This window comes from Gobius niger, assembly GCF_951799975.1.
Source record: "Gobius niger genome assembly, chromosome: 9".
Taxonomy (NCBI): domain Eukaryota; kingdom Metazoa; phylum Chordata; class Actinopteri; order Gobiiformes; family Gobiidae; genus Gobius; species Gobius niger.
In genome coordinates, this window is record NC_136860.1 from 33,183,863 (window position 1) to 33,209,029 (window position 25,167).

Here is a 25,167-nt window from a genome sequence, read left to right on the forward strand (position 1 = left end):
GCAAATACTTCTTCACAAGAAAGTTTTCTTTATGGCTTGAGAACTTCAGCACCTACTGAGTCCCTCTAGTGGCCCACGATGGTGTAACACGATTGTCAAGGGGATTTTTTTGGGGGGACAATTCGGAATACACTTTTTTGCTTGTTGGATATTCACGATATTTTGCTGTTACAAAACTTTTTTTTCACTCCCCCTTCGAGTTGTGTCACTTTTGGACCACTCTTTAAAACACAATGTCCAGATCCAACAGCGTGAGCCCCCCCGGTGTGGGACATCCCGGGCTGAGGGGAGGAACAGAGCACAAGTCCGCCTGGGCAGAGTCTGAGTCTGTGGCCAACGGGTGTCCGTACTCCTCCAGAGCGTCTCAGGCACCCCCGAGGACCAGCACCGCCGCCGCCACCACTAACAACAACAGCCGCTGGAGGGACGACCATGACGGGGACGCGGAGCGCAGCAGACACCCCCCGCCAGCACGGTCCTCCTCCACCACGGTCGTCAGCCGGGTCAGCTTCCGATCCAGGTCCGCTTGGCAGGACCATGGGGAGAAGCAGCACCACCACCACCAGCTGCAGCTGAACCAGTCTCCGTCTGGAAAGCGCGAGCTGAGGGCGAGCAGGTCCGTGGAACTGGGGCTGCAAGAGCGCAGGGGGATCGTGAACAAGCTGCCTCCCCTGTCCACCACCGCCACCACCACCATCACCGCGAAGAGCGACCAGGAGCAGCAGCAGCAGCAGCAGCAGCAGCAGCAGCAGGACGCGATGCCCGAGGTGAGGGTGTCTCTGGCGGGCTGCTGCGCGAGTGTCCTCCGCGTGTTCAGATCCAAGAAGTTCCAGTCGGAGAAGTTGGAGCGGCTCTACCAGCGCTACTTTTTCCGCTTGAACCAGAGCAGCTTGACTATGCTGATGGGGGTGCTGGTGCTGCTTTTCGCCGTCATGCTGGGCTTCCACTGCGCGGGGGGAGCCAACGTCACGTACGTGGTGGTCTTCTCCCTGGCCATCTTCCTCATTTTGGTGCTCATAGTGGTGTGCAACCGCAACGCCTTCCACCAGGACCACATGTGGATAGTCTGTTACGCGCTCATCCTGCTGGTGTCCGTGGTGCAGGTGATCGGCGTCCTGCTGGTGCAGCCCAGGAGCGCCACGGAGGGAGTTTGGTGGACCGTGTTCTTCATCCACGTCATCTACACGCTGCTGCCCGTGAGGATGCGCGCCGCGGTCATCACGGGGCTCGTTCTGTCCACCATCCACGTGGCCGTGTCGTGGATGCTCAACGCCACGGACAGCTTCGTGTGGAAACAGGTAAGACGCGCTGCAGCTGGATGAAGTTTGTGTAAAGGTGATGATGACGCGCGGAAAGGGGAACAAGCAGGTGCGCTTTTGTCTGACCGCGCGGCGACTTTTACGCATTGATTTTACGCATGTCACCAAGTGGAAAGTGAATACTTTTCTTCTCTGTATAGCTTTGTTGACTTGGGTACTTCATGCTGATTTTGGGTAGTTCTCAGTGTACTTGAGTTACTTTTTAAAGTTATAGTACTTAACAGGGGCGGACTGGGACTGAAAAACAGCCCTGGACTCTGGTCAGCCTGGCCCAAGTTAGCGTAAATGTGACACTTCCACAAATACATATGTTAACCTCTTACCACCCGCCTTGACCGAGAGCATTTTCTCCAGTTCGGCTTTGCCCAAATCTAAAAGCTTCTTGACTGGAGAGCAACACTGTAACGCCTCATTTGAAAGGTAAAATCTAGAAAAGTGATGGTAACTTTTTGTCACGTTGTCGCTGCATTTTTGTCATGTTTTTGTTGCTTTTTCATTACTTTTTATGGCGTGTTTTCGTCACTTTTTTGTCACTTTTTCGTTGTGTTTTTGTCTCTTGTTTTTCAGGATTTTTTTGTCATGTTATTGTTGTTTTATCTTCGTTTTTTTTCATTGCTTTGTCTTCACGTTTTCGTCACATTTCGTTGTGTTTTTGTCACTTTTGTCACTTTTTTGTTGCTTTTCCAGCGCATTTTTGTTTTTGGATGCTTTTCTTTTAACCCCTTGACTCCCATCTGAACCGAGCACATTTTCTCCAGTTTGACAAAACTGAGACGAAAACAATTCTGAAAATGTGACAAAAAAGTGACGAAAAATTGATGAAAAAGTGGCAAAAATGTCACAAAAATGACAAAAGAAATGACCATAAAAAGTGACAAAAAATGACAAAAATGTGACAAAAATGTGATAAAAATTTGACCAAAAAATGACAAAAATTAGACGAAAAAAAGACGAAAAACGACAAAAATGTGACCAAAAAATGACCAAAAAAATGAGTTACAAAAATGAGTTGAACACCCAACAAATGATTGAAAAAAAATCTGATGACATGAGGAAAAAGATCCTCTCGGTTCAGACGGGAGTTAAGAGGTTAAGCTTTTGGATTTGAGTAAAGCTCGGTTACCACCCGGGGGTAAGGTAAAGTGAGAGGCCACACCGGTGGCCCTAGAGCCGGTGGCCCTTCTGTGCTCTTCCAGAATGGACATATGGCCAGTCCGCCACTGGTACTTAATAGAGTTGGTTAACCTCTTAACTGAGCACAGTTCGACTTAAACCAACATTATTCAGCAACTTTTTGTCATCTGGAGGAAAAAAGTGAATCTTACCACTTTGAGTAAAAGCTTCATCTTCACAAATGCATAGCTCGTTATGATCTACGGAGAATCTGTCTCTTTTACCTTTTGTGAAAGAACACATTTTCCCACCTGATTTTTATTGCAAAGATATTTATCAGAAATATCACAAGTTCACCATGCTTTATGCCTTTGTTTATGTTTGTTGGATTGTTTCACTACTAAAACATAAACCAGACTTTTACACTCGAAGTCTCCGTATACTCGAGCATCATAAGCGTAATCCACTAACTTCTTTTAAAGTAACATTCCTCTTAAGTAAATATTTTGGCTGCTCTTTCCTCTAATGACCCTGGTATTCTTTTTGCTTAGTTGCCAACTTTCAAACTTTCCAGCAATACTTCTCGTTTGCAATTCGCTCAGACTTGACAGTGATGCTTGAGCAGTGAAGTGGAGAACTATTTTGAATGGGAGGCTTTTACTGTTTCGATGCTGTGGAACTTGAGTAGACTAAACGGAGCGGTTCACAAATACTGGGCAGTCAGGGCAAGTTTTTAGGTGTTTTTGTTTTAACGGCTTCAAATGGCCCAGCGAAGGATTCATTGAGGTTCCTTGTCATTTCATTATATGTTGTTAAGCTCTTCAACCCCTTAACGAGTGCATTTTCTCCTGTTCAGCTTTACCCAAATCTAAAAGCTTACAGTGTAACGCTTCATTTGAAAGACCTACAAAACTCATTTAAACTGATCTTTTTCCTTGCGTTGTTGTCACGTTGTTGCCACTTTTCTGGTACTATTTTCTCACATTTTTGTCACTTTTTCATTAATTTTTTGTCATTTTTTTGTGACATTTTTTGACACTTTTTCGCCATTTTTTTTCTTCACTTTTTTGTCACTTTTTTTCTCATTTTTGTCACTTTTTTGTCCGTTTTTGTCCTCATTTTTTTTACGCATTTTCGTCACTTTTGCTGCACTTTTTTGTCCATTTTTGTCCTGTTTTTTCCCCCAAATTTTTCATTCAGTTTTTTTACAAATTTTCATCACTTTTTCTGCAATTTTTTGGTTAGTTTTTCGCCAGTTGTTCATCACTTTTTTGGCACTTTTTCATACCTTTTTTTTTGTCATTTTTTGTCACATTTTTTGTTACTTTTTTGTGACATTTTTCGTCAGGTTTTCAAAACTTTTTTGTCCATTTTTTTTGTAATTTTTTCGTCACATTTTTATCACATTTTTATCACATTTTCGTCACTTTATTGTCACTTTTTTGTCACATTTTCATCACTTTTTTCTGATCTCATTTTTATTGATAGCTTTTTCAAGAAGCTTTTAGATTTGGGAAAAGCCAAACTGGAGAAAATGTGCTCGGTTCAGGTGGGGGTTAAGAGGTTTAACATTGTATATCTATAAAAAAGAGAAAAAGTTGACGTCACTTTTGCCTTAATCCCATTGATAAAGCTGTTTGTTATGGAATTCATTTGCCGACCAGATGATTATGGTCAAGTCTTCATCCATTTGAATTTAATTTCTCTTGTGTCTTGCTTTTTATGTGATGTCGTGTAAAGGCTGGACTTTGATGCTTTGTTCTTTGAGAAAATCCCCCAATGATCAAATTGAATTAACATTTTATTATGGCCGTCCTGTCATCATGAAGCTATTTTAGTGACGGCGCAACAAGATGAACTTTCCCATGTATTCCGCTCGCCATATTAGCCCCTCTGTGCTTATTTATAAACATATGCCAACTTTAGACTGTACAAAGCTGGTGTCTTGTAAGTTAACGAATAGTCTTTGTTTTTTTTGCTGCTGAATTCCACCATAAGTGCACGGAAATACAGCCTGTTTTCGATTCTTTGGCCCGAATACTTTCGCGGATAATGACTTCAAGATTATCTATTCTTAGCAAAAGAGTCTGGATCACATCTGCAAATAAAACAACGGCCGCACACAGAGCTTCAACATCTAAAAGACCAGAATGAATCGCACGTGTTAAAAGATGTTTTATCATTTAAGACAATGGGCGCTCGGCTTTTGTGATTTGCAAACGACAAAAGGCTCATGGGAAAGTTTCAATATCCCAGCAGTGGTTCACAAACTATTCAAGTTCCCCCTCATAAAACACAGCCAGGACTGAAAGAGATCTTAAACCAAATCATTTCCAAACTAAACCAGAAAAACACCTAATTTATGACTAACTTGCTGACTTAGATTGACAGAAAAATTACTGTAAACTTACTGTAAAAAGCTTCAGCAACAGAGACTATGATAAGTCTATATAGATTTGGTCTCAATACATATATACATACATACAGTATATACATACATATATACACCCATTCACACTCTCATTCATACACCAGTGCACGCAGACACTGGAGGCAATGTGGGTGAAGTGTCTTGCCCAAGGACAGTGTGCATGAACGTTAACAGAACCATCATCCATCTAATATTGAAGTGCTGTTCTACACAAACCCCACAAACTCATTATTAACCAAAAACATGAACTTTAACAACCTCACTGCTTAAAGCACGTTTCAAGTTTCAAGTTTAATGGTTTTGTATAGCCCAATATCACAACAGAAGTGGCCTCACAGCTGCACCAAACATTAAGGCAATAAAACAGAGCAATAAATATGACAATTAAAAGTTCAGGTAAATATAATGGCAAATATAATGTCCAATAGGAGGTAGCGACGAGCGGCGTGGGCGTCCCCCGTCCTTAGACTCTCCAGCACGGCGAGGAAAAACTCAAAAACCCGGCAGGAGAAAAGAGAAACCTTGGGGAGAACCACAGAAGGAGAGATCCACTCCCATGGACGGACAGGCTATAGAGACCCAGGCCGAAGGATCCCTCAGCAGACGGGCCAAGACCACAGACCGTCCAGTCCTCAGATTGCAGAATGCAGGTTCCTCCGTTCGATCTAGACAGGCACTCCCGAGGGGGAGTGGGACAGGAGACACCATGTGAATAGTGATGAACAGACTACAGATAAATTAAATATTGTATCATGATAAGACAAAGTCTGCAGTAAGAAGAACAGGATAGCGCTCAGTGGACTTCCTAAACTACTTACTAAAGCAGTACTAAGTAACTTATTTACCTGAATAAATCCTTTTTTTTCGTAGTCCCTCTGGGGGTAATACAAGTGTTAATGGGATGATTTGGGGGGTCTTTCAGCTCCCCCTGTTATCTCTGGCCAGAAAAAACACATTTGCAACTTCTTTGCCACTGGGTGGGAATCACCAAAACACACTAATGGAATCACGAAGACGAAGCTAACAGGCTAACGGGCAAAGCTAACTGCGGGCTAGCGCCGCTTAAACAGTATTTCCAGCCAAGTTAGAGTGAAAAAAGTGATTTCCATTGTGTAATTGGATGTACAATATCCCTCTCTACCTTCACCTTTTCTGTCAGCGTAGTATTTACTCTCACGGACAATTAATGAGTTAAAAAATCACAACTTGCTATGACACCTGCAGTTGCGCTTATGGCCTCTAGGGGCAAGAGTTACTTAGCACTGCTTTAAATAAGACGATCTCCTGTAAAAAGTATGATTGAGGTAGATCTTCATTGTCATTGTACAAAATACAACGAAACACTGATGGAGCTCTCTAAAGTGGACCCACTCTCTCCCCCATCATCACAAGAAAATAAGCAATGTTTAACCTCTTAACCCCCATCTGAACTGAGCACATTTTCTCCAGTTCGCCTTTACCCAGATCTAAAAGCGTCTTGAAAAAAAGCAAAAATGAGGATGAAAATGTGACAAAAATGTGCCAGAAAAGTCACAACAACGCAACAAATAAGCGACAAACCGCGACAAAAAGTGATCATAATGCAACAAGAAAGTGACATAAAACCCACAAAAGAGTGACTAAAAATGTGACAAAAAGTGTGACGAAAATGGCACAAAAAATGGTCCAAAAAAAGCAACGAAACAGAGCGATAAAAAAGAGAGGAACCCGTGACAAAAACACTTCAACAAAACAATGCAGTGACAAAAAAGTTACAATCCATTATGCAGGTCTTAGCTTTCAAATGAGGCGTTACGCTGGCCTACAGGCATCGAGAAGCCAGTCTTTATCTTTATCCTTCTTCAAAAGATGAACATGTTGCTGGTCTATTTTCACATCGTATTGGTGAGTTAAATAAAGCTCCTCGTCCAGATGACTCACGACACTCCTCAAACGAAACGGCCCAAAGCTGCATAAACACGTGTCCGGAGTACAATAAATACTGTACTTTATCGTATATCTAGACCTGACACTTCCTGAACAGATATTTCAGCCATTTCCTGTTGTAATTTCTAACAGTGTGGAGTAAAAAACGCATGGCAAGTACTGCATATTGTTGAAAACCTTACATTTTCTTAAGCAACTTGGATCCATCTGTTGTTTCTCACAGACAAAACTGGCTCTTATCCCCTTCATGCAAACGATAGCTCCTTGTTTCACATCCCCAAGCGCTTTCTAACAGGAGTTGACCCACATAGCCTACTTTTATTACTCTTAACATGGCAATTGACTTTTGCCCTATAAATCCGTTCCACCTGGAGCTGCAGCCGAGCGCCGCTTTAACCAGCTCGGAGAGGCAGTTCAGGTTTTACTGCTACAAATTATTCACCATTTTGTGTAATTGTGACGTATAAACTGCCTTTTTTTTTCCCTCAGCAAAGTTCTCCAGTTTGTCCCCCTTTGTGTCGATCGGTCTCCATGGCTACAGGCGAAGTGCTGAGACGGTTAAATTGAGCAGAAAAAAGTGGAGGGATAGCGCCTGGTCGATGCAGGTTTTATTAATAGCATCTACAGTCACATGGGCCTGTGGGGTAAATGCATTAAAGAGGACATGTCAGGGTAATTTCACTTTTCATACATGGTGTAGTATATTTCTTCATCCATGCACTTTTTAGTCATTCTGTTCACTTTAGCCATACTTTCTTCACCTGGAGAAGCGCTCAGATCTGCATTACCTGCAAAAAGTAATCCAGAAATAAGTATGAAATGAGTAAATTTGCCCATAACTATTTGAAGAAGTAAATGAAAAGTTATTCTCCAATTCTGTGATCTTTTTTCTTAATTTAAAGGGACGATACAGAGTTTAAAATGGTTTAGATTATGTATTTTCCTACATGTTCCAGCCATGTCCTGAGGTGTAGAATGAGCCCAGTGAGTACAACATGGCTAACTTGCATCTAGTACCTTTTAAATGTAAGAAACTTGCCCCAGTGACAGATTTCTTAAAGGGGGGGTATTATGCAAAATCGACTTTTTCAAGCTTTACATCATGTTATTATGTCATTCCCTCGTTAAAAACATGCCTGAAGTGTTGCCTTGGCACATTCACGTATTGTTGAGTAATCTGTAAAAACTCTGATGGCGGCCATTTTAGGGATAGGTTTGCCTGAGTCCTCCTAGGAACGCCCCCACCTCCTGGAGACGCCTCCGAGCTTTCGTCACCAGCCGAGTAACCAACCACTGTAGAGGGGGCGTGTCGGAAAGGCTCAGAGGTTCTTAAAGAGACAGAGGCCTATTTCAACACATTCACTACAGCCATTTTGAGAGAGACATTTTATACAAGGCAGTTATTCTAATTTACTGCATTTACAGACCAACAGAAGGTTTGGTCATCATTGTAGTGTGATATAGACTGGTGCTGAATGTGACTGAAAAAAGCATAATACCCCCTCTTTAATATTTGTGTTCCGTTTTCTAGATTGCTTTTTGCACTCTGATTGAGGTTCCATTGATTTGTTTACATGCTGTTGGCTAAAATGGTGTCTTGTGTCTTGTTTTATCATGTGTAACGTCCCCTACGGTCAGCGGAGGGTGGAGTACTTACAATAGTATCATAGGAGACCCCTAAAAGCCGTCTGTATAAAACAATCAATCCTAAGACGGGGCCGGAGTTTGCATGTTCTCCCCGTATCTGCGTAGGTTTCCTCTGGGTACTCCGGTTTCCTCTACCGTTAAAACATGTACAATAGGTGAATCCTTCAGCCAGGTGATGTTGACCATCAGCCTGGCTCAACACCGGGAGATTACCCACTGCTCCTGACGGGTTGCTCCAGCGGCATGGAAGGATTTGTCAAATGCAGAGGACAAATTTCCCTGCGGGGACAATAAAGTACATCTTAAAGGGATATTTCAGGATTTTTGACCAAGGTTCCTCATTTCCTAGTTATCCAGAGTGTTCATGCAGTCCTTATATTTGAAGAGTTTAGTGGTGCTAGGCCAGTGCTAGGCTAGTGCTAGGCTAGTGCATGTCTATGGTAACTAGTAGCCTGCATTAAAAACAGTCTGACCCAAGCACAGTGCATCAATCACACACCAGACTACCCATATAAATGTCTGTGTTGACTGAATAATGTTTGGAATATAACCATTTTGCATTTAAAATTATTTATTTGATCAGCTTCCTGGTTGTAGCTAAGCAGCGGCGGAGTGATCTGCCAGGTTAGCGGATCTACAGGAGTTTGCTTACCTGCATTACTACACAAGGAATTCACAAAGGAGCTTTCTACAAATCAGATATGGCAACGTTTGGAGGACGACCCCATGACTTTGAAGAGGTTTTTAACCTCTTAACTCCCACCTGAACCGAGATTATTTTTCCATCATTTTTTTGTTTGGAATTCAACTCATTTTTGTAACTTTTTTGTAATTTTTTTTATCACACTTTTTAAATTTTTTTGTCAAATTTTGGTCTTTTTTTCATCAATATTTTGTCAACTTTTTGACATTTTTTCGTCAATTTTGTATCTAATTTTTGTCTTTTTTTGTCAAATTTTTGTCCATTTTTTTGGTCGTTTTTTGTCACATTTTTGTCATTTTTTCTTCAATTTTTTTAATCAAATTTTTGTCACATTTTTGTCATTTTTTTGTCAATTTTTTGTCAATTTCTTGTGACATTTTTGTGACATTTTTGCCACTTTCTCATCAATTTTTCATCACTTTTTTGCCAATGTTTTCTCGCTTTTTTTTTTTCACATTTCCATTATTGTTTTCGTCTCAGTTCTGTCGCTATTCTCTCACCTTTTTTCCAGAAGCTTTTGGACTGGGGTAAAGCCAAACTGGACAAAATGTTCTCGTTCAGGTTGGAGCTAAGGGGTTAATGTACTAGCCTAGCACTAGCCTAGCACCACTAAACTCTTCAAATATAAGGACTGCAAAAATCCTGAAACATCCCTTTAACCTCTTGAAGTGAGTGTATGTACGTGAACTTAAGATTTCAGAGAATAAAGATCGACATCGGCATATTATGTCCTCTGAATCAGACCCATATCCTTCAACCAGCTCCAAATGTATCAAGTTATCCTTTATCTTCTAATCCTTGTCTAAAAATAGGCCACTTATTGAGTAAAATGGCTGCGTTGTAATATACAGCTTGCGTCATTGTTTTTTGGCGATGTTGTTTATAGTGCACTGTTGAGTCTGAGGAGCTCATAAAACCCCACGTTTCTCCCTCGCTTTACGACACCTCTGCTCCTCCTGGCTTTGTTACCTGGGCACTTACTAAAATGACCGCAATTTTCCAAAGTTATTTAAAGCTACGTTTAACGGCATCATATTTTGTAATAACCGGGCTTGCACTGAGCCTGCTTTGTGTAGTTTTCACACAGTTTCTCTGCCACCTTTTTTTTTTTTCTCTAAACTTCTTTCCCAGCAATGACACTCTTCACAATTTAGCCGTCAGACTAAGTGGAAATGTCAACTTCAGGCCGTTGCTTCATTCCCAAAGAAAGTGTGTCTATAGAATTATAATTTGCTTTGGACCTGGAAGTGTTTTAGTAAACGTTGAATCATATTTTTTAAAGTGCCACTTGTGTCAGTAAGTCATTATTTTTTTTTATTACTTGTATTTATTGACATTGCGACGTGTAAAAGACTCGCAGCTGCAGACAGGTCTTTAAAGGAATAGGCCACCGTTTTTACATAGTGAGATATGTTCTTACCTTAGCTTTGACGAGTTCTTTAGGACCTGTCTGGTCTTCACCCGTGCCTTCAGTCACGTAAACACAGCGCAGACGGCGTTAGCATTTAGCCTCTCCCTCTCTCCACTATAGCTCCAAAACAGGTCAAGATAGAAGCTACCAAGCTCTTCCACGTTTTCCCTATTTAAATATGGTTACGTGAAGTGTTCCACTACAAAGTATAATTACACAAAATTAAACAATGTGGATTTTCTAAGCGGATAAAAGGGGGGACTATATTGTAAGGCGTAATAATACCAGGAGTAGTTCGAAACCCCCATGAGCTGCCACCTTAACGTGGTGGGGTTGTTTGAGTACCCGAATGATCCGAGGAGCTATGTTGTCCGGGGCTTTATGCCCCTGGTAGGGTCTCCCATGGCAAACAGGTCCGAGGTGACGGGTCAGACGAAGAGCAGCTCACAAGACTTCTATGGACGTACACCAATCAAGGACCGAGACGTCGCCCGGCATGGCGCAGCCGGGGCCCCACCCTGGAGCCAGACCTGGGGTTGGGGCCCGAACGCGAGCGTCTGGTGGCCGGGCCTCTGCCCACGGGGCCCGGCCGGGCACAGCCCGAAGGGACGACGTGGGCCCGCCCTCCTGTGGACCCACCACCCGCAGAGGGATCCGTAGGGGTCGGGTGCTAAGAGGACTGGGTGGCAGTCGAGGCCGGGTGCCTCGACGACCTGGTCCACATGCACAGCTTCTGGCGTTCGGGACATGGAACGTCACCTCGCTGGGGGGGAAGGAGCCTGAGCTTGTGCGGGAGGTTGAGAGATACCGACTAGATATAGTCGGGCTCACCTCCACGCACAGCTTGGGTTCCGGATCCCAACTCCTGGAGAGAGGCTGGACTCTCCATTTTTCTGGAGTTGCCCGCGGGGAGAGACGGCGGGCTGGGGTGGGTTTGCTCATATCCCCCCAGCTCAGCCGTCACGTGTTGGAGTTCACCCCGGTGGACGAGAGGGTCGCGTCCCTACGCCTTCGGGTCGGGGACAGGTCTCTCACCGTTGTCTCGGCCTACGGGCCCAACATCGGTGTAGAGTACCCGGCCTTCTTGGAGTCCCTGGGAGGGGTACTAGATGGTGCTCCGACTGGGGACTCCATTGTTTTACTGGGGGACTTCAACGCCCACGTGGGTAACGACAGTGAGACCTGGGAGGGAGTGATTGGGAGGAACGGCCTCCCCGATCTGAACCCGAGTGGTGTTCTGTTATTGGACTTCTGTGCTAGTCACGGTTTGTCCATAACGAACACCATGTTCGAGCACAAGGGTGTCCATAAGTGCACGTGGCACCAGGACACCCTAGGCAGGAGGTCGATGATCGACTTTGTAGTTGTGTCATCTGACCTCCGGCCGCGTGTCTCGGACACTCGGGTGAAGAGAGGGGCTGAGCTGTCAACCGATCACCACCTGGTGGTGAGCTGGATCCGCTGGCAGGGGAGGAAGCCGGTCAGACCTGGCAGGCCCAAGCGTGTTGTGAGGGTCTGCTGGGAACGTCTGGCGGATCCCTCTGTCAGTGGGGTCTTCAACTCCCACCTCCGGAAGAGCTTCACCCAGATTCCGGGGGAGGCGGGGGACATGGAGTCCGAGTGGACTCTGTTCTCCTCCTCCATTGTTGATGCGGCTGCTCGTAGTTGTGGCCGTAAGGTCTCTGGTGCCTGTCGCGGCGGCAATCCCCGAACCCGGTGGTGGCGCCCGGAAGTAAGGGATGCCGTCAAGCTGAAGAAGGAGTCCTACCTGGCCTTGTTGGCTTGTGGGACTCCTGAGGCAGCTGAGAGGTACCGGCAGGCCAAGCGTGCTGCAGCTTGTGCGGTCGCAGAGGCAAAAACTCGTGTCTGGGAGGAGTTCGGGGAGGCCATGGAGGAAGACTATCGGTCGGCCTCGAAGAAATTCTGGCAAACCGTCCGGCGCCTCAGGAGGGGGAAGCAGTGCTTCACCAACACTGTGTACAGTGCGGGTGGGGGGCTGCTGACCTCGACTGGGGATGTCGTCGGACGGTGGAAGGAGTACTTCGAGGACCTCCTCAACCCCGCCGTCACGTCTTCCGATGAGGAAGCAGAGGCTGGGGACTTGGAGGTGGGCTCGCCCATCACCGGGGCTGAAGTCACCGAGGTGGTGAGAAAGCTCCTCGGTGGCGGGGCTCCGGGGGTGGATGAGATTCGCCCTGAGTACCTTAAGTCTCTGGATGTTGTAGGACTGTCTTGGCTGACACGTCTCTGCAACATCGCGTGGCGGTCGGGGACAGCGCCCCTGGATTGGCAGACCGGGGTGGTGGTCCCTCTCTTTAAGAAGGGGGATCGGAGGGTGTGTTCCAATTACAGAGGAATCACCCTCCTTAGCCTCCCCGGAAAGGTCTACTCCAGGGTGCTGGAGAGGAGGATCCGGCCGATAGTTGAACCTCGGATTCAGGAGGAACAATGCGGTTTTCGTCCTGGTCGTGGCACACTGGACCAGCTCTATACCCTCCGTCGGGTGCTCGAGGGTTCGTGGGAGTTCGCCCAACCAGTCCACATGTGTTTTGTGGACTTGGAGAAAGCGTTCGACCGCGTCCCTCGTGGTGCCCTGTGGGGGGTGCTCCGGGAGTATGGGGTCCGGGGCCCTCTGCTAAGGGCTGTCCGTTCCCTGTATGACCACAGCGGGAGCTTGGTTCGCATTGCCGGCAGTAAGTCAGACCTGTTCCCGGTGCGTGTTGGTCTCCGCCAGGGCTGCCCTTTGTCACCGGTTCTGTTCATTACTTTTATGGACAGAATTTCTCGGCGCGGCCAGGGGCCGGAGGGTGTCCGGTTTGGGAGCCTCAGAGTCTCATCTCTGCTGTTTGCAGATGATGTTGTTCTGTTGGCTTCAACAAACCAGGACCTTCAGCACGCACTGGGGCGGTTTGCAGCCGAGTGTGTAGCGGCCGGGATGAGGATCAGCACCTCCAAATCCGAGGCCATGGTCCTCCACCGGAAAAAGGTGGTTTCCCCTCTCCAGGTCGGTGGGGAGTCCTTACCTCAAGTGGAGGAGTTCAAGTATCTCGGGGTCTTGTTCACGAGTGAGGGACGGATGGAGCGTGAGATCGACAGACGGATCGGTGCAGCGTCAGCAGTGATGCGGTCGCTGTATCGGTCTGTCGTGGTGAAGAGGGAGCTGAGTCGGGGCAAAGCTCTCGATTTACCGATCGATCTACGTTCCCACCCTCACCTATGGTCATGAGATTTGGGTAATGACCGAAAGGACAAGATCGCGAATACAAGCGGCCGAAATGAGTTTCCTTCGCAGGGTGGCTGGGCGCACCCTCCGAGATCGGGTGAGGAGCTCAGCTACCCGGGAGGAGCTCGGAGTAGAGTCGCTGCTCCTCCACGTCGAAAGGAGCCAGCTGAGGTGGCTCGGGCATCTGTTTCGGATGCCTCCTGGTCGCCTCCCGCGGGAGGTGTTCCAGGCATGTCCTAGTGGGACAAGGCCTCGTGGAAGACCCAGGACACGGTGGTGGGACTATGTCTCCGAGCTGGCCTGGTGTCGCCTCGGGGTCCCCCCAGAACAGCTGGAGGAAGTGTGTGTGGATCGGGAAGTTTGGGCATCTCTGCTGAGACTGCTGCCCCCGCGACCCGGCCCCGGATAAAGCGGAAGAAAATGGATGGATGGATGGATGGAGTAGTTCGAAATCCGCGCAGCAATCTTCACTTTACTGTGCGGATGCCAAACTACTCCTGGTATTATTACGCCTTACAATATACAGTAGTTCCCCCTTTTATCCGCTTAGAAAATCCACATTGTTTAATTTTGTGTAACTATACTTTGTAGTGGAACACTTCACGTAGCCATATTTAAATAGGAAAAACGTGGAAGAGCTTGACCTGTTTTGGAGCAAAACTGAGACGAAAACAATGATGGAAATGTGACAAAAAAAGCGTGAAAACATTGACAAAAAGTGATGAAAAATTGATGAAAAAGTAGCAAAAATGGACCAAAGAATGGACCAAAAATATGACAAAAATGTGATAAAAAATTTATGAAAAAATGTGATAAAAATTTGACAAAAAAAATAAAAAAAAATGGACAAAAAATGACTAAAAAAAGTGACAAAAATGTGGTAAAAAATGTGATAAAAATTTGACAAAAAATTGTCAAAAAATTGTCAAAAAATGACCAAAAAAGTGTCAAAAATGTGATAAAAATTTGACAAAAAAATACAAAAAATTGTCAAAAAATGACCAAAAAAGTGACCAAAATGTGGTAAAATATTGACCAAAAAATGACATAAAAGTTACAAAAATGAGTTGAATACCCAACAAAAAAAATGATGGAAAAAAAATCTGATGACGTGAGGAAAAAGATCCTCTCGGTTCAGGCGGGAGTTAAGAGGTTAATTTAGAATGCGTAAGACTAACATTATTCGCCGACGACCCCCAAAGTGGCAATCGTCTCCTGTGTGACCCGTGACTCAATGAAGTGCCTAAAGCTTTTATATTTCATGTTGGTAGTTTTCACCTCATTCAATAAGCCAAAGAAAAGCGCCGTCTTAAAGAAGCCGTTCCTGGAGCCACATGTGTTTTATGATACATCTATCAAAAGTGGTATTTTTAGCGTCCACTTTCTCATGTTACTTTATCTTCACATTCCATGCTTTGAACCAGTATCCAATTACAACTTTCATTAGCTTTACCTACATCACACTCATTTATAGACCGGACTCCCCCCCCCGTAGATTTATATACATTCTTTTCTTCCGTGTTACACAAACATTTGGACCCCCGTGAACACGCTAAGAATGTGCTGACCTCCGGAAATGGCCCTAATGCTTTTCAATCCTCTCCCAACAAATCTTTCACCACGTTGTTTCTTTTCTCGTGTTTAACTAAGCAAAAAACTGGCCCCAAAAGTTTATTTTTTCAGTGAGCCTTGCATGCATTTGTGTATCTATTGTCACCGGAGTGTTGACGCTTGTGTGTGGGAACTAGCCTTGTCTTTGTTTATCTCTCTTGAGTGAATTGTTGTTTTAAGTATGACTGAAGCTGTCCTGTTTACACATAGGTCCAGGCTTCCACTAAACAGTGTTTATTTGACATCTCTAGCTAATTTCTTCCTTCCAAAACCTTCGAAAGATGCAAATGGTGCACCTTTGTATTTGACTGAGGTGGGTGTGACGTGTGCAGAGGCAGACGAGTGGACATAAAGGATGCTGAGGTGATGTTTGTGGCCAAATCTGTGCTTTTTTTTATCTATTTTTTGCAAAGAGACTGTCTGGTTTTATACAATTTTGCAGAAACGTAACTGAGAAAACAAACAAAATAAAAAAATATGGGGTTATCCTAGACAGCAAACTTAGCTGGAAGCCTCATATCGACCACATCAAAGGCAAAGTTGGTAAAAATATTGGTATCCTATAAAAGGTTAAACACACATTGGATGAGGCTTCATTACAGCTTTTATACTCAGCCTTAAAGGAATAGGCCACCGTTTTTACATACTGAGATATGTTCTTACCTTAGCTATTATTTATATTATTATTTAGCCTCTCCCTCTCTCCTCTATAGCTCCAACACAGGTCAAGATAGAAGCTACCAAGCTCTTCCAGGTTTTCCCTATTTAAATATGGTTACGTGAAGTGTTACACTACAAAGTATAATTACACAAAATTAAACAATGTGGATTTTCTAAGCGGATAAAAGGGGGGACTATATTGTAAGGCGTAATAATACCAGGAGTAGTTCGAAATCCGCGCAATAATCTTCACTTTACTGCTACTCCTGGTAATCACTGAATTCAATCAAATGTATAAAAAAAATGTCCTTGGAAAATACAAAGGCATACATAAGAACTAATGTTGACAAATTTGAAACAGTCATTGATTTAGATGCAAAGTATTATTGTACCTTGTTATAGGCTAAAACAAATCAAAAACGGGCGAGCCGTCTGTTCAAAGCCAACTCAGATTTTGGAAAAAAAAAAAGGGGCATGAAATTTATAAGACAATGTCTTCCTCATGCTCCTATTCAGCATTGAATACTTTGCTGTTGCTGTTGTTGTTGTTGTTATTATGTCTGTAATAACGCCATGGCTGAATAAAAAATTTGAACTTAATTGAACTGAGAACACCAGGAAACAGAGCAAGAGCAGTAACCACAAGTGAAAGGTTTAGGCATGAAAAACCACTTGGTTGTCGTAGCCTCTCTTTCATTAATTGTGGCACAAAGTTTTATTTATACGACACACTTATCACACTTACAGTTCTCTGACAGCATAAGGTTTCTGGCTGGCTTTTAACCTACCTGAACCAAGCACATTATCTCCAGTTTGGCTATACCCAAATCTTCAAGTTTCTTTTAAAGTGCCAAAAACGAGAAAAAAAGTGACGGAAACGCAAAAAATAAAAGTTTCAAAAAGTGACCAAAAAAAAAAGCAGCAAAAGTGTGTCAAGAAGTGATAAAAGTGCAGCCAAAAAATCACAAAATATCTATAACAAAAAAAGCGAGGAAAGTGCAGCAAAAAAATGACTAAAACGCAATCAAAAAGCCACACAAAAAGTTTCGTATAGATCAAATGTGTCGGCCATAGCTCCTCTGTAGCTGCTCTCGGCTGTAGCTCCAGTCAGGAAGCTTTTAGATATGGGTAAAGTCAAACTGGAGAAAATACACTCGGTTAAAGGAATAGGACACCGTTTTTCCATACTGAGATATGTTCTTACCTTAGCTTAGACGAGTTGATGCGTAACTGTCTGGTCTTTGTGCGTACCCTCAGTCACGCAAATGTTGTTGGCATTTAGCCTCTCCCAGCAAAGGTATAGCTCCAAACTGGGGTGAAGTTAGAAGCTCCCAAGGTTTTCCACGTTTTCCCTATTTAAATACAGTTACATGAGACTTTACATGATCCAAGTCCAGTTACACAAAATTTGAGTACTTTGACGATTACTGTGCGGACATCGAAGTACTCCAGGTGTTTTTTACGCCTCACAATGTAGTGCCCCTTTTTATCTGCTTAGAAAATCGACATGTTTCATTTGCTTCAGCATGTTCTTGTGCAAATTGTCCCACATTAGAAGAGTACACGATGGAGTCACATTGCGTCTATCTACACACTTTAGAATCTGCTTAATGGAAAGTCAGACAAACTTTTATGATCGATGTCACAATTCTGATTGGTGACATCGACCACTCAAATGCCAGAGAAGGAAGAAAAAAAATCCCTAAGCCTCTTGAGATTAGGTTAATGTAGTAGTCGAAACCTCTATTGCAATTCATTATCGATACACCTTGCAGCCCTAGATTAAGCTACAATTTGCGTATTCTTCATGGAAAATTGCACAGCCAAAACCCATGGACAGTTTTTTTAACCTTTGGAAATGCTCAAAAATCTGCCCAGCTCTGTGGGAGGATTGCAGCCCTGGCCACGCTGATGGTAAGTGTACTGTTGTTGCCAGAGCTGCTGGGGGAGACTGATTGAAGTGGGGTTGCCACTCTGCACCATACACGCCTAACTCAAACGCCACGTTCATGCATAGGCAAAGTGGGTGCAGTGTCTTTCGCAGAGACACAATGATTATTAACCAAAAGGATTAGAGCGGCTTACTTTCTGGTCATAAGGCGCAAAATAGTGATACCCTTTATACAATATGTTGTCTTTCTTGGCCAACATTTCAATGGCATTACATCCTCCAAAAATCCTCAGACGTCTCAAAATCAGTGCAGTGAATTCCAAAATAACTTTATCCGATCCAAAAAATGTCTGCCTTCGAGCCAGTCCCTGGTTATTTCCTGCCGCATGCAGTTTGCGAGTCTCTTTCCCGGGGCCAGTCTAGTTCCTGGTAGCAACCCTTTCTTCTGTTTCCAATAACAGCAGGTCTCCCGAGGACACCGGTAAATAGACTGGTCCCGCTTGGCCGTGCTTCAGTGGTAACCAGGTTTTCTTCCTCGCCTAATTGAATTGTGTGGTGTTTTTCGTGAAGCGCGTGTATTGAGAGCAGATGTCCGCGTGTGTCCGCAGACTTCACCTAAAGCTCCTTCGTCCCGAGCGGGGTTTATTTAGGCGTGTTTTTAATTTACACTTAAGCCGTTGAGGATGTGTGTTTAGATGCAGTGAATCTAACTCAGGGAAAAGAGTGTGATGGTGACGGGGATGTTGCATCATTGTGAATAGGATCCATAGAATCACAAAGCAAAAATGTATCAAGCAATGTGGATTTTAAATGTTTTAAATGCTTTACGAGACCTGAAAAGAATGAAAGAAGCTTCTCTGCTACATTTACTGCACAAATTCGCTGTTGCATTGTTTCAATAGTGCCATGTTTCCAAAGAGTATGCATCTACTGTACACACAGTACGTTTTTTCACGTGTGGCATTTCCATAGCAAAAGGACCGCAGTTGTAATAGCCAGCGCTCCACGGACGTGCAAGCTGGAATACACATTACTGAAGGAATAACAGAACAGCGATGAACCCTTTTGTGAGCCACGATGAGAACAATGTGGACAAGTGCTGCCTTTAGGTGCCTTTCATGGAATTATTCAGAGGTGCCAAGGCAAATACTAGAGACAGAAGCAGCTAAAAGACGAACTATGAAGGTAGCTATGTGCTATGTTATGCTAACACCAGCTAATGTTGTGCTAACGGTGGTTAAAGGAACAGGCCACCGTTATTCCATACTGAGATATGTTCTTACCTGAGCTTAGATGAGTTGATGCGTACCTGTCTGGTCTTTGTGCCCATGGAAGACTGTGGTAGCTTCCAACTTCACCCCCTTTTGGAGCTATAGGAATATGTTGGGAGAGGCCAAATCTTTGGTCGTTTTGCGTGACTGAGGGCGCTACAGGGAACAGATATGGGGCAAACAAGGAGGTATCCGGGCAAGACTCGCTGCTAAGCCACACAAGCCATCCGTCCCTACTGTTGTTCTGGCTAATGTATGTTCACTGGAGAATAAAGTGGGTTATATTAATCTGCCACGATCTTCCCATAAGATAGAAGAAGGAGAAGAAAGAAGAAGAAGATAGAAGAAGAAGAAGGAGGAGGAGAAGGAGAAGGAGGAGAAGGAGGAGAAGAAGGAAAGGAAGGAGGAGGCGGACGAGGAGAAGAAGAAGAAGAAGATGGAAGAGAAGGAGAAGAAGGAGGAGGAGGAGAAGAAGAAGAAGGAGAAGAAGGAGAAGAAGGTGAATGAGAAGGTGAATGAGAAGAAGAATGATGTTGTGTTTTTATTTTCTCTGAGTCCAGGACCAATCTAGGCTGACCAGGTTCAAGTTTTGGGACCGAGCTCAGCCGTGGGGCAAAGCACTCTGAAATGACACTAAGGTGACATGAGCAGACAGCTGGTCTCTGATTGGCCAGAGGAGGGAGGACAGCCTTCACTAAAACAGGCAGGCCATACGAAACAGATGACAGCATTCAGCCTCATTAGCACAACGCTAGCTACTGCTAGCTTATCATCTGCGCGTAGCTTGCCTTCATACTTGTCTTTTAGCTGCTTCTTTCCTCTAGCATTTGCCTTGGCACCTCTGAGTAATTCCATGAACCCCACCAAAAGGCATTATTTGTCCACAAAACTTTTCATTGCCGTTCTGTTTTTCCTTCAGTAATATGTATCCCAGCGAGCGCCGACCACAACAACAACGGCCCATTATTAAGTGGAAACCCTCACTTGTAATGGGTGGAGTTGATACGTGAGAGGCTGAGGAATAGAAGCGTGCTATATGGGACTGCGGCATCAGTTCAATGGTAACCTTTTATTTGATGAGGCAGACTGTTGTACTTTACCTCACAGCAGCAGCTCTCAACCTTTCATTTTATCTTGGTAGTCATCCCCTACCCTCGGGAGACCCTGCACCCCTGTTTGGAAGCACTGCCTTACATTATTGGCATCTTTTTCTGATGGAAATGACATGCCTAAGTGTAATAAGTCACATCTATTACTATTTATCTATTACTACATCTTTTCTATTACTCTGCTTTACTCTATGGTGATATGATTAATCCTAACCATATAAGAATGCGCATTACCAGGGAACATGGTTTGTATTTTCTTAGTAATGTATAACCCTGAAGTTCAGTGCTTCGCTCCCAGCTCTCGCCTTAGTTATTTATGAACGTGGCGTGCAATAGTGGGGAGGGAGCTGCAAAACATAGACCAAAACAACAACTACATTACATATTTACACTGCATCGGTCTAACAAGTAGCATCTGCATTTTATCCGGTAACTTTTCCAACGCTAAATAAGGAAGAGGCCGATGCTGGAGACTAAACATGGACCTTGTGTATAGATTCCTCGTATAGAAAGTGCGGCTGAAGCATCATTGTCATTTCTCTGAATCCGGAAAACTCATCTCGGTTCGACTGTAACTTAGCAACACGTTTTATTTCTCAAACACCATCGCCTTCTCTCTCTCTCTCTCTCTTTCCCTTTGTCTGCCTCCTCCCCCTTTTCCACGCTCGCACCCTCTGCTTGTACAATTCATCTCAATCAAATCGTAAATGCATGAACTGAACGGTCGTAATTGGCAAATCGACTGGAAGCGTTTTGAGCCGTAGAGTATTCTTCGCAAAGAACAAAAAACCTTGTCTCTATAGTGTCTTGTGTTAGTTTAGCTGTTCATTTTTTCTGTCCCTCGTCTCTCTCTCTTCACCGGTTTATTTGATCTGCAGCTCATCACTCTGAAGCGCACAGGGCCTGAACACTCCGCGAACAACACCTTTCGCTTCTATCGCAGATTTGGCTTCAGCTTTTACAGCGCCTCTGCCTCCCTTCAGTCAACGCTGCGGTTGTTTGAATTACACGGAGATGGTCTGTGTCAACGTCAGCACCTGGTTTATACGCAAAACTTACACTTGATGTCATTCATATTTGTGGAAAAAGCCAAGACTTCCATATTAAGTAACATCAATCTGCGAAGAATTAAGGGCCAGATCTTGTGCCTGTGGTGTACGGGGTGAGCAGGTTTCTAGCGAATTGAGATTGAGAGAGCAGAGGTGACTGCTCTGGAATCTGAGGGCTGGACGGTCTGCGATCTTGGCCCGTCTGGTGAGGGATCCTTCGGCCCTGCGTCTCTATAGCCTGTCCGTCCATGGGAGTGGATCTCTCCTTCTGTGGTTCTCCCCAAGGTTTCTCTTTTCTCCTGCCGGGTTTTTGAGTTTTTCCTTGCCGTGCTGGAGAGTCTAAGGACGGGGGACGCCCACGCTGCTCGTCGCTACCTCCTATTGGACATTATATCTGCCTGGATTCACCTAAACTTTTAATTGTCATATTTATTGCTCTGTTTTATTGCCTTAATGTTTGGTGCAGCTGTGAGGCGACTTCTGTTGTGATATTGGGCTAAACAAAACCATTAAACTTGAAACTTGCTCTGATAGGTGCACCGCTGGCATTCATTTCCTCATTTACATCGCGCTGCCTTGTTCTTCCTGAAGCATGATCGGCTCTCACAGGTCAAACTAAAAACTTTATTTACCCCTGTGAGCTAAACTAGGTTTGTGTCTCGAGAAACAACAAACAAAACAAATGCCCCCCCCCCCCCCCCCCCACAACCCCTTCCCTGCTGCGGAGTTAATCTGGTTGGTGGAAAAAGTGCGTCTCCGCCCTACGTACTTCCCATTTAAATGCACTAAGTCTGGAGGGGCAATATCACAAAGTGCGCTTCTCATAAGCACAAAATGTTACGCCTGAGTTTTGAAACACAATATCGGGCCCTAAGCCTACCTACTTTTTTCTTGTGACTGCGTATATTTTACGGGAAGACTAAATGGAGGACAAAATGATTCATTACCAGATCCCTGTACGGCCCAAAGTTATTGGTGTTTGTCTTCAATTTCAAGTTGCTGTAATGCATTTTAAATTGCCTTGTGTACAAATTTTGAATTGTGCCCCACAAATAAACTGTTGTACTGCAGGGCAAGCAGGTTTCACTCCACAGAAAAAGAAAAAAAAACATGTGTGTGCAAAGGCATGTGCACTACCTTAATCATTCCAAGGGACGCAATGATTAACTATGAGCACTAAAATAACCATTTTGATATGATCAGATTTGTAGCCCTGCAGGCCAGTTTCCATTTTGAAACACAAAAAAAGACCAAAAACCTTGTTGTCAGATGATCTAATATTTTGTTTGTTTCGGTCGCTTTTAACTTTGATTACAGCTGCTATGGCACTGTGTCAGTGAGCTTCTGCAATGCCAAAAGGTCCAGTGTTTGCATCTATTTCCCACCAAGATCTTGTATTGATGATGGGAGAGTGTGACCACTGTGCAAAGCCTTCTCCAGCACATCCCAAAGATTCTCAGTGGGGTTAAGATCTGGACGCTCCAATCCAAGTGTGACAATGATGTCTCATGCTCTCTGAGCCATTCACGATATGTGCCCGATGAAACCTGGCTTTATCATCTTATATTTCAGTGTGTATGGCTGTAATGATGGTCGTTCAATAAATGACACACAAACAGTTAAGGTGCGTGTTGGTCTCCGCCAGGGCTGCCCTTTGTCACCGGTTCTGTTCATTACCTTTATGGACAGAATTTCTAGGCGCAGCCAGGGGCCGGAGGGTGTCCGGTTTGGGAGCCTCAGGGTCTCATCTCTGCTGTTTGCGGATGATGTTGTTCTGATGGCTTCAACGAACCAGGACCTTCAGCTGCTCTGGGGCGGTTTGCAGCCGAGTGTGTAGCGGCCGGGATGAGGATCAGCACCTCCAAATCCGAGGCCATGGTTCTCCACCGGAAAAAGGTGGCTTCCCCTCTACAGGTCGGTGGGGAGTCCTTACCTCAAGTGGAGGAGTTCAAGTATCTCGGGGTCTTGTTCACGAGTGAGGGACGGATGGAGCGTGAGATCGACAGACGGATCGGTGCGGCGTCAGCAGTGATGCGGTCGCTGTATCGGTCTGTCGTGGTGAAGAGGGAGCTGAGTCGGGGCAAAGCTCTCGATTTACCGATCGATCTACGTTCCCACCCTCACCTATGGTCATGAGATTTGGGTCATGACCGAAAGGACAAGATCGCGAATACAAGCGGCCGAAATGAGTTTCCTTCGCAGGGTGGCTGGGCGCACCCTCCGAGATCGGGTGAGGAGCTCAGTTACCCGGGAGGAGCTCGGAGTAGAGTCGCTGCTCCTTCACGTCGAAAGGAGCAGCTGAGGTGGCTCGGGCATCTGTTCCGGATGCCTCCTGGTCGCCTCCCGCGGGAGGTGTTCCAGGCATGTCCTAGTGGGACAAGACCTTGTGGAAGGCCCAGGACACGCTGGTGTCTCCGAGCTGGCCTGGTGTCGCCTCGGGGTCCCCCCAGAACATCTGGAGGAGGTGTGTGTGGATCGGGAAGTTTGGGCATCTCTGCTGAGACTGCTGCCCCCGCGACCCGGCCCCGAAAAAACGGAAGAAAATGGATGAATGGATGAATGGATGGATGGACAAACAGTTAATTTTGGGCTCAATATTCATCGTCAGTACATTTATTTGAATTTTTCCCCCCATTTTTGTCATGTAACACTTTATTTTTCGAACTGAAACTTTAATATTCAAGCTTTAGTGTCCGTTTCTGTGGCGTTAAAAGGTCTTCAATAATATCATTTATTGTGATTGTTTCTTGCCTCAATGAACTTTAGATTCGGTTATCGTGACAGAAATCCATTGATGCAGTAAGTCAGTCAGGATGTTCAGGTCGTCAGCTGATCTATGGGCACATAGTTCAAGCTTCAAGGCTCTTTATTTGTCATTCCAGCATTCCAAAATAGCTTTGCTGAACCTAGACCTGACCAAATGCAGCAACCCCAGATCAAAACAAAAATACATTGTTTGGCTGTGTAGGAGGACCTTTTTTGTTTCAATGCAAGGTACAAAAACAGAGCCTCAAGTTTCCCGCATGAAATATAGAGCCGTGATGTATTAACAACTAATATGTATAAACTCATGTTGACGGTCAGTTTTTTCCCTTAAAAATCTCAAAATTTCCGCAGGTTTTGTTTTATTCATCGTCCACTGCTGCTCCCCAGATGTTTCCTGCTTTCTGAGAACCCCTTTTTTTTGTGTGCGATCGAGGATGTGAAAATTTCATAACACGTTTTGATTGGCTCCGAACTCTCATTTGTAACAGATGGATGCAAAAAAACGCCGCCTCAAAATGTGTTTCTTCTGCAGCATTTTTGGCACCGGCGCCTGTTGCTCGATCCTTATGCTATTTTCTCGGTGCTGACGGAGCGTGCCGCGAAGCTTAGCCCCGTCTTTTACGGCATTAGCCTCGAAACTGAAGGAAATGAAGTGTGATCTTTCTAGACGTGTTGCTTTAATATTGATAAGTCGAGCCTTTTGAAGTGCGGGCCTTGGGTTGAGCGTCTCAGTCGGGGCAGGTGTCGTGCTCTGGAAGTCTATTTGCAAATAATATGCACAACAATGATGTAAGATATTTGCTGACTTACAGTATATAATCATTGTCTGCGTATGATCTATGTTGAACCGTTTCTGTGCAGCTTCATCTGTCTCTCTGTGTTTTTTTGGCCCCGGGTTTGGACTTCCAGGCTCCTGCTTCTGTCGCTAAAAACAAACACGCGCGAACTGTTTAAAAACAAAGACGCTGCTCGCTTTATCGAGAGAGTCCAGCTCATTGACACCGAGCAGATATTTGTATAAAGGTGTATAGAAGATT

General features: G+C 44.7%; 1 protein-coding gene across 1 annotated transcript in view; it reads left to right on the forward strand.

The window, feature by feature from the left end:
* The first annotated feature begins 205 nt into the window (after nt 1-205).
* Nucleotides 206-25,167, forward strand: part of LOC306968093 (adenylate cyclase type 5-like) — a 112,673-nt gene continuing 87,711 nt past the window's right edge. The window contains exon 1 of the mRNA XM_079563380.1: nt 206-1,298. Within this exon, the coding sequence (XP_079419506.1) occupies nt 234-1,298 (1,065 nt within the window). The 5' untranslated portion in view covers nt 206-233. The remainder of the gene's footprint in view (nt 1,299-25,167) is intronic.